At 39.6% G+C, this 10521-nt stretch overlaps 1 protein-coding gene across 1 annotated transcript in view; it reads left to right on the top strand.

The window, feature by feature from the left end:
• FAXC (failed axon connections homolog (Drosophila)) overlaps window positions 1-7685 on the top strand; it is a gene marked incomplete at its 5' end in the record, with an annotated part of 70244 nt that extends 62559 nt beyond the window's left edge. The window contains one exon of the mRNA XM_010834761.1: window positions 6879-7685. Coding sequence (XP_010833063.1) covers window positions 6879-7168 — 290 coding nt within the window. The remainder of the gene's footprint in view (window positions 1-6878) is intronic.
• Between the last annotated feature and the right edge of the window lie 2836 nt (window positions 7686-10521).

Genomic DNA, 10521 nt, shown 5'->3' with positions numbered 1-10521 from the left:
GGGAGGAGGGAGGAGGGTTCAGGATGGGGAGCACATGTATACCTGTGATGGATTCATTTTGATATTTGGCAAAACTAATACAATTATGTAAAGTTTAAAAATAAAATTAAAATAAATAAATAAATAAAACTCACCAATCGTGAAAAAAAAAATAAAAAAATAAAAAGATTGTTAATAACTTGTGACCCTAACACCCACAGAGAGCGTCTGTTAATATTGTAGTATGTTTCTTCATCTTTTATCAACTACATGTATGCATATATGTTTCAAAATTGAGATCATGTTGAAATAGTTATATCCTGAAGTTGGCAGTTTTTGATTAACTGTATTATGGCCATTTCCTTTGTTATTAAATATTCTTCAAAACAATGTAGTTAGTCATTGCAAAATATCCTATAGCTACACTGTAATTTATGTAATTAATCTTTTTCTGGACTTGTGGGTGGTTTGTTTTACTTTTTCTTTAGTTTTGGCTGCACTAAGTCTTCGTTGCTACATGCCAGCTTCTCTGCTTTCAGTGGTCAGGCTTCTCATTGCGGTGGTTTCTCCTGTTGCAGAGCACGGACTTGAGAGTGTGCAGGCTTTATTAGTTGTGGCTCAAGGGCTCCAGAGCACAGTCTCAGTAGCTGTGGCACACAGACTTAGGTGCCTCAAGGCATGTGGAATTTTCCTGGGCCAGGACTGAACCCATGTCCCCTGTACTGGCAAGTGGATTCTTTACCACTGGACTACTGGGAAAGTCTCTTGCTGGTGATTTTAAATAATTTTTACTAACATTCTATAGTGAATATTGTGTATTTATTGTATACATATATATATACGCTTACCTCTGGTTGTTTACTTAAGCTAAATTTCTAGTTGGGGAATCACTGTCTCAAAGGGTGCAAACTCTTGGTCTACACAGCTAAATTGCTTTCTAGAAGGACTGTTTCAATTTATATTCTCATCAGCAGTGTCTGAAAGTACCTCAAATGGAATGGAATTGCTGTATCATATGGTAGTTTTATTTTTAATTTTTGAGTAACCTCCACGTTGTTTTTCATAGTGGCAGCACCGATTTACATTCCCAACAGCAGTGAATGAGGGTTCCTTTTTCTCCACATGCTCACCTATACTTGTTATTTCTTGTCTTTTTCAGCAACCCTTTTAATGTGGAGTCACATTTGATATTTTGACCAGAGTATCCTTACTAGAGAATTGCATGTGGATGGCCCTCTTTAACACAGGTGTGGAGCATGGAGAGCCTGGAAAATAAAACAGCAAAAGGGAAAGGGTTTTGCCACTCCACTGCTCGCCCTGGGGAGCCAGATCAAAATCAAAGAACCTAATGCTATTTTTCTGAATTTGTAAGAAACACAACCCTCCATTGTTTTTGTTTTTCAGTTGCGACCCCATGGGCTGCAGCACGCCAGGCCTCCCTGTCCCTCACCATCTTCTGGAGTTTGCTCAAATTCATGTTCATTGAGTTGGTGATGCCATCCAACCATCTCATCCTCTGTCGTTCCCTTCTCCTCCTCCCTTCAATCTTGCCCAGCATCAGGGTCTTTTCCAATGAGTCAGTTCTTTGAATCAGGTGGTCAAAGTGTTGGAGCTTCAGCTTCACCATCTGTCCTTCCAGTGAATATTCAGGATTGATTTCCTTTAGGAATTGACTGTTTTGATCTCCTTGCTGTCCAAGGTGGGGCTCTCAAGAATCTTCTCCAACACCACAGTTCGAAGGCATCAATTCTTTGGTGCTCAGCCTATTTTATTGTCCAGCTCTCACATCCATACATGACTACTGGAAAAATCATAGCTTTGACTAGACAGATCTTTGTGTTTTAAGAAAAACCCTGTTCAGCAGATTTTCTATCAATAATTATTTATTGTACTTGGATGTATTCTTTGCTTATTTTTTGATAGATTATAAGATAGAAAGAATGCTGGAATCCTTGAAAAACATACTCACCCCATACTCTTACTGTTCCCTATTTGGAGGTGTTTAGGAAGAGGTTGTGGGGGAATTTGGGTCTTGGGAAAAGGTTGGCTTGAGTGACCTTTGCTGGTGTTTGTATTTTTAGATCTGTGAATTAGCTTCAGGGAGACTGGGAAAGGGGCGGGGTGTCCTCATTGCCACATTCAAGTTTGATAAGAACTTTTCTAAAGAGGAAATGTTCAGCACCCTTGCTGCTCGTGTGACACGGGGTTAAAGGAAGCAACCACGGGCACAGCTGGCACCCTGCACAAGATGGAGAGGGAGGTGCTGAGGGAACGCCTTGAAAACAGAGTGTGTGTGGGCGCCAGCCCCGTTTTCTAGGTATCGGCTGGTTAAGGGTCCAAGGCTGCAGCGGTGCTGGGAGGAGCTGGAGTGATACAGGAAAATGAAATGAGTCACTTTTTCCAAAGAGTGGGGAATGTTTCCATTAGCGAAACTTCAAGAGAAAAGTTCTTTATCCTGTCTGGGAGTGTCCTCGGGGTGAAGGGCCATTTGGTTTTCTGATAAATAACCTCTCCAGTTTTCTGAAAATATTAATAACCACTCATTAGTCATTTTACTAATTTATTTTATTGGATTTTTAAATTAAAAAGTAATACACAATTGTCACAATAAGTTGAATTAGGCAGGTGTGTTTTAAAAGATTTATCATCTCCTCACCTATATTGTGTGTGTGTGCTAAGATTGCTTCAGTCATGTCTGACTCTGTGCAACCCCATGGACTATAGCCCATGCCCTCCTTCAGGGGATTTTCTCCACCTAGGGATTGAACTCATGTCTCATGTCTCCTGCATTGGCAGGCAGATTCTCAACCATTAGCACCACCTTCCTATAGAATATTGTGCAGCTATCAAAAAGATATAGTATTCTATTTAGTGAAAAGATTATAATGTGTATAGTGCAATTCCACTGTTTAATTTTAAAATAATAAAATAAAAAAGACAGTTATATACAGGTATGTAAATTTGTGTATGAAAAATAAAGGCACAGATGTCCAAAATCACTCCCATAGAAAACCAAGATTAGGGATTTGAAGTGAACCCTTCTGTACTTTTTATTTTTCATATATAAATTTACATACATATATATAGCTGTTTTTATATTATTTTAAAACCAAATGGAATTATGTTATACATATTACTTTATAATTTTTTTTTGCTAAATAGAATATTTATTGTTTTAATAGCTGTACAATATTCTATAGGATTGATATAACAAATATCAGTCAATCCTTATTGGATATTCAGGCTGTTTCCATCTTTGTTTTCTTTCTCTTCATTGACATAATACTACATTCAACATCCATGTGCATCTGTCTTTACATACTGATGCTTTTATTTTAGTAGAAAGTGAAAGTGAAATGTGAAGTCACTCAGTCATGTCTGACTCTGCGACCCCATGGCCTGCAACCTCCCAGGCTCCTCTGTCCATGGGATTTTCCAGGCAAGAGTAGAAGAGAGTACTAAAAGCAGAGTCCTGAGCCAACACACAAGTGCATTTAAAATTTCAATAGGTAACCTCACATTACTTTCCTGAAAAGCTTTTAACAATTTATACTTCCACCAACCATGTTGTACAATGTCTGACTCTCCACATTGGATGGTATCAAGCTTTAATTCTTACCAGCCTGATAGGTGACATTATCTGTTTGTTGAGTACTCTTTGAGAAAAAAACCTCCTGTTCTGAAAAATTATTTCACAAAGTTTACATCTTCAATATAGGCATTTATGTTAACATGAGCATATCACACACACACTACACACATAACCTGTTTCTCTGCTGACTTTTTTCATTCTTTTTGGCTGGTAGCATGTTGAGTGGATCTGCTGGTAGAGGGTCTATGCATAAGAAGGGATTGGCAAATCCAGATAAAGGGTGAATTGAAGTGTAAATTTTCACTCTTTGCTTCACTCTTTTTATCAGGGCCAGGATATGAGGATGGGCATGTGAGCTCCCAGTCTTTGCTTATTGAAGCAGACCATTTCTTAACGGCATGATAGAATGATTGCTTCTTCATGACAACCCATTGTCTTTGAGTGACAACACCTGTCCTCTCATAATTCTTGAGACTCTAGAAAGAATTACTGAAAAATAATCTGTGATAGGTAGTTGGAAGCTATGAATTCCCAGGCCAGGCTGTCAGCTCATCAGGAGAGAGGCAAGGTCAAGTCTTGGTGGAGGGCTTGGAGTCTGGGGACTGCTTTTGTTTGAATCCTGGCTCTGCCACTGTCTAGCTGTGTGACTTCAGGCAAGTTAATTAATTTCTATGTTGATTCAGTTTTCCTATCATAAATGCACATAGTAATAGCTCCTCTCTCATAGGATTGGTGCCAGGACTAGGGATGGGAGTTAATATGAATTCAGTAGTAAATAAAGCACTTCAAGTATTGCCCGGTACACAGTAAGGCCTATATACATGTTTGCTATTTTTATTATTATTAATTTTTATTGTTCCTGATTGAAAAGGTTCTAATGAAACATAGTCATGAAGGGGGGCAACTCTCTTGGATGAAAGGTAAAGAAAAGGGCTGTAGAGAGGATAGCCACAGAAGGCGTGCAGACAGTCATTTATCATCTGGATTCCGTGCACTTTGTACCTAGGTTCTGGCTTTCTGGGAATGGACTTGACTGAGGCAAAGAGGTGGTCCCCAGCTGTGAAGTGACCCCAGTTCATCTCTGATATCCTCCACCCCAGTGGCCCCTTGCTGCCGCTTCCTCATCTTTATCTAATTTTTGGTCGCCAGCAATACCAGATAAAGCATTTTCACAACTGCTTCCCTGAGGGAGAAATTAGGTGAAAAATGTGCATGTGTCTTCCCAAAAGGAGCAGTGATGTGGACTTCTCGGCTTCTGGCTCCTGAGCTCATAGGTCTTCAAGTTGGGGGCAATCAGAATGGACTCAGAAGCGTGAGTCGAACTATTTTGATCTGAGAAGACTGAACATGGTGAACCATGTACAAATCCATTAGTTTACAGGATCCATGAGGCAGGGGGATTCGCCTTATGTTTTGTAGGGGATGGGTTTATTTAAGCAGAACAGCAGTCAAAGTTTTGAAAAACTTTAGTGGGAAAATGTTTACAATGTTACAGGAAGTGACAACTAATGATAATAATGACAATACATAAATTGAAAAAATACTGAAAGAAAAACACCAAAATGTTAATTGTCATTACCTTGCATTGGTGTGATTATTGATGCTTTTGTTTTCTTCTTTATATGTGTGTGTGTGTGTGTGTGTGTATTATATATATTTATACCATTTCTATATACAGACTTAGAATTTTCCAAAATGAATATATATTATCTTCTTTGATAGAAAATGAGATAGAGTAGTTACTGTAACCGATAAAGCTATTAATATAGATACAGCCTAAATGGCTATAATAGGGAGCTGAAGTAAAATGAAACTGTGGTACATCTATATAATGAAGTAGAATACAATTATCAAGGTGGTCATAGAGTAAAATTAAAAGGTTTTCATCATATGTTGTTAAGTGAAAAAAGTAGCATGGGAAACTAGGAAAAGCTCACGGGCAGTAGGGAAGACCCAGCACAGCCAAAAATAAATAAATAAACATTTTTTAAAAAGTAGCATAGGAAACAATATGTAGTAAATGCTACATTGTAAATGTAAATATATGTAAATATATATATGTGAAAAGTGAAAGTCACTCACTCATGTCTGACTCTTTGTGACCCCATGGACTATAGAGTCCATGGAATTCTCCAGGCCAGAATACTGGAGTTGGGTAGCTTTTCCCTTCTCCAGGGTATCTTCCCAACCCAGGTCTCCTGCACTGAAGGCAAATTCTTTACAAGCTAAGCCACAAGGGAAGCCCAAATGTATATATAAATAAACTTAAATTTCAAGAACAGCATAAATGAAAATGTTATGACAAATGGGATTATTGGTAATTCTTTTATTTTTTGCTTACCTGTATTTTCTAATTTTCTGAAATAAAACATGGATTACCTACACAGTAAGTGAGTGTTTATATAATTAAAAAAAATAAACATCCAAAGACTATTCTTAGGGCAATAAAATCCTGTAAGAGTTAGTGACAAATTATATTGAGCTTATTGAGCAGTGTTGCCATCTGGTGGCTCAAAAGCAAAAACTCACTCTCTTTTTGCAGTTTGCATTTGAAATTAGGAAATGAAAGCCAAATATGTGTCATGTTTCAGACGAATGCCTGGATAATTTTAGCAAGTTAATGAAAGTGTTCCTTTGATTCACAGTAAAAAGAAGTAACCTGGTGACCAAGCAAGAACCCAATCATGGGTGTAGTGTTGAATTTTACTTAAAAAATTAAACAATCTCTGTTTTACTAAGTGTGTTTGCAGGCATGTTCATCCATAAAGACAGTTCTGAGTTATCTATTTTATGGATGATTCAGGGCAAAATTTGCTTCCTAACCTATTTTTTTTTTCCAACTACTTGGCACAGCAGCCTGTAACAACACTACAAATATTTGTGGAATGAATGATCACTTCTGGCTGACTTAGTCCAACTAACAGTTGGTGTGTTTTCATGGACTATAAATTAATTTAGAGATGAACCAGCTGAAGCACTAGTTTTCTTGACATGCAAACATAAAATAATAAAATGTTTCACAAAGCCAAACGATGGGTAGTTTAGCTGCCATTTTGAATCAGCTACCCTGCTCACTCCTCACCATCCTAGGACTCACCCCTGAATTTCATCCAGCCCACTCACTGAATTTATTTTTTCCCACTCACCTTTCTTCTGTGTATAAAATCTAAACATTTCAACAGTGCCTCTGTGGAAAAGCATTGTTCATGCCTACCCTACACAGTTCTTCTGAGTTGCCCAGAAAGCCAAGTGGCTGGTAGATGGTTGCTTCTGAGAACTAACCCTTGCTTTCCTTACCACCCTGCAGGTGAGCTGATCAATCTCGCTATGTACTGTGAGAGGATAAGGAGAAAATTCTGGCCTGAGTGGCACCATGATGATGACAACACCATCTATGAGTCAGAGGAGAGCAGTGACGGGAGCAAAACACACACGCCCCTGCTGGATTTCAGCTTTTACTCAAGGACAGAGACCTTTGAAGACGAGGGAGCAGAGAACAGTTTTTCCAGAACCCCAGACACAGATTTCACTGGACACTCGCTCTTTGACTCTGATGTGGACATGGATGACTACACAGACCATGAACAGTGCAAGTGATGGGCAGCCTCGCTGACCCTCCTCTGTTGGAGCTGCCACTCCCTGGGGTCAGTCCAGTTTCCCAGGCAGAAATCCCATTGAGCTGGGAGGAGATCTTCGTGCTTGGCACAGTTCTCACAAGCTAACTGGAGTAGAGCAGCCTTATTTCTTTTTTGTACAAACAAGACACAGAACCATTCCAATGGCTCCATTTAAAACAAAGAGGCAAAAAAATAAAAAAGTCAGCATGGTTCCCGAAATCCATTTTTGTTTTCATTAGAAAACTAACATTGTGTGGTAGAGCAGTGCAAGTGCGGGTTGTCCACAGACTGCTTATACATTGATCCCCTGCAACCTGAGGGTTTAGGTGTGAGATGGATCCTTGAACATCCTTCATCCAGTAGGATTCAAAGTCATGAGTGATGTCATCAGAAGGAATGCAGGAGATAAATGTTCTTTGGTGGCCACTTGTATTTTCTGTGTGTATATTGTATGTTGAAATATAAGTCAAATAAAACCCATAGATATTCAGTGAACACCTACTATGTGCAGAGCACTGTGCTAGGTGCTAGCCAGTACTGGTTTTATCCTAAGCCCTGCCAGTGACTAGCTGTGTGATTCTGGGCAAGTCCCTTAATTCTTGTGTGCCTCATTTCCCCCACCTGTAAAGTGGGGGACAATAGTCTCCACCTACCTACCTCACAGGGGTGTTGTGAGGATTCATGTGGTAACATTTGGCGCTTTCAACCTCTAGGAAGAGGTGTGACATAAACACATTTTATTCTTTAATGTGCTTTGTGCGTGTGAAGATCGGCGGGCGGAGGAATTCCACATTCAGGCAACAGCAGCCACGGTCACTCGCCCAAGCCGAGCCGATGGAATACACACCAAGGCACAGTTAGGACGCGCTCATCATCCTCTTTGTGATCTTGCTTGAGTTGAAACCTTTCGTTGAAAGAACCTTGGAAATATTTTTACAGATCATCAACAGCTACAAACAGTCTTCAACTCTACTGTATATTTGCAGAGAAGTCTCTTTTGTTGTCTGAACTCACACTGGAAAGCTGTCCTTTGTTGATTCCGGAGTGTTAAGTTGCCTATGTTTGGATTACCTGGAGGGTATAAAGCTCAGGAATAAGATCTATTTAATAGAAGTGAAGGGGAAAGGATTTGATTGATTTTTTTTTAAGCAGAAGCTCGCCAACTTGTAATGTCTTTTTTGAAAACAAACTTTGCAAGATGTACTGAAAAGATGAAGCAGGAAGAAGATCGTTGTAAATGGTAGCAAAGCACTTTGTGCCGTGTAGACTCTATGCAGTTTTTATTAATGCAACTTTTCTGGTCTTCTTGGCCCTTGTCCAGTGAGGCGAAGGCAATGCTGAGGAGAATCTTAATGTTTCTTAAGGATGTCCCCTCCCCTTCCTGTCCTCTCTTTCCCTCTCCATAGAGCACCTGAACTCTTGGGGTTACAGTGTTGACTAAGGCACTCTATCTCTGAAGACATGGTTTTGGTTGACTTAGAACATTTTCCAGTGAAATATGGGGTGAAGATCCTAGGGCGATGGCTGTGGATCTGGGCTTCTGACCACAACTGCCTGGGGAAGGGCTATTCCTAATGGGGTTAAAAAGGAACTTCTTAAAAGACAGCAACTTCTGAGAAGTTCATATACTTTATTTGAAAAAGACTGAATATAGTTTTGGCAAAACAGTCCTAGAATGCTGTGGATTCACAAAGATGTAATGGGAGAGAGTTTTTGAGGTGATTTACCGTTTAAGCAATGTATAACTGGGAAGAAGTGCTGAAACACTCTAAGCTAAAGATTTTTATTCCACATAAAACTCAGTTGTTAGTATCTTATCAAACCCTTCATCTTTGAGGGGACTGTTTGCTGCCTAACGAGAATGTGTTGGAAGATATATGAATGGATAAGCCTATCTTGTTTCCAGTATCATTTCCAGGATTACCCACCTCTTATCTCTTTCGCAAATGCATTCCAAGACCAACTGGTGGTAGTTCTGTGTGACAGGGAAAGTCCTGGCCTGAAAATGTGAATGGAGTCGACAGACTCTGGACCTAGCTCTGCTAAGACTGAGTTGCCCTTTCCCCATCTTCAGCAGAAAAGAGTTGTGTTTGAAATTTTGTCTATAATTTATTCTTCCTGTATAGCACAAAGTATACTGTATCTTCATGACAAGAAGGTTTAAGTTATGAGTATGTGGGGTCACAGATATTTTTTATTGTGTATTACTTGGAGGGCACATCCATGGAGAACCAATATTAAATATGTGAAACCTTCATTCATTCTCTCCAGGTGCCTCCCACGGGGGCTGAGTCCTGAGTACTGCCCGACCCCTCATGTTTGGGTACTCAGCATTTTGTAGGTATAACTTGATTAGGAACCCCAGAATATACCCAGGTTTTACTTTCCCAAAGTGGGTTATGGAAAAATAATGACTAAGACAAAACCCACAGTGATGTGGGTGACTTACGCAGTCTTGATTAGGTGGGCTTTAATTTTATATGTTTCATTCTTAGGCTGCCCAGATTGAACTGTTCTCCTATTTGATGAATAGGTGCTACTTATAAGAAAAATAACAAGAAATTAGGGGATGTTTTGGTCATCTGACTCTCTTGTTCAAGTTCTGTATTTCTTTTTTATTGGAAGATAACTTAAGGAAGTGTGATCTTTAATGCTAAGAGATGCTTTTGGATGGCCAGAAGACCTGGGGGCTACCTGTTCTTTTTAACCTTTCATTGTAAAAATTAAATTCTGTCTTTTTCTCTACTTCCCTTTGCCCCACCCCACCCTCATCTCCACTTGTCTAGATGAAGGAGCAGCCAAATTATACTTTGCCTTGCATATGTCAGAGTAGATAACAAGGATGATTTAAATTTATGCAGAGGTAAACTGTCTTGCCAGAGGTTCCCATTTTTTTATAACATCATGATTTGTGAATATTAATGCTACCAAGGTGATGGGCTGCCCAACTGACTGATCACAGACTTAGAACAAATGGACTTGAACTAGAATTAGAACCAGACTTTGAACTAGAACATGAGCCCTACTTGTGTGTACTGAGGTATGAGGATATGTGTTTGTGAAACAACTAGGGTTCAAGGAAAGGAGGTGTTAAGGATTGTAGTTGTGGGAGTCTTGCCCAGATTACTCGAGAGAAAGTATAGACTCATAGACATGGATAGCTGGGTGGTGGATTTGCTCTGGAAAGCCATATTTATTTGAAGGGCAGGCCCAGAACTGAGGTCTTTCACCTTGCCTTACAGAGTTGTTGCCATTACATCACCTTGACTTGGATTATTTTTAAAACCACCTCCCTGAGCACTCACTCCATGTTTGTAGAACCAGCTCATCCCA

The sequence above is a fragment of the Bison bison genome, unplaced genomic scaffold (assembly GCF_000754665.1).
Source record: "Bison bison bison isolate TAMUID 2011002044 unplaced genomic scaffold, Bison_UMD1.0 scf7180017864035, whole genome shotgun sequence".
NCBI classification, from domain to species: domain Eukaryota; kingdom Metazoa; phylum Chordata; class Mammalia; order Artiodactyla; family Bovidae; genus Bison; species Bison bison.
This window is presented reverse-complemented; position numbering and strand designations above follow the sequence as displayed.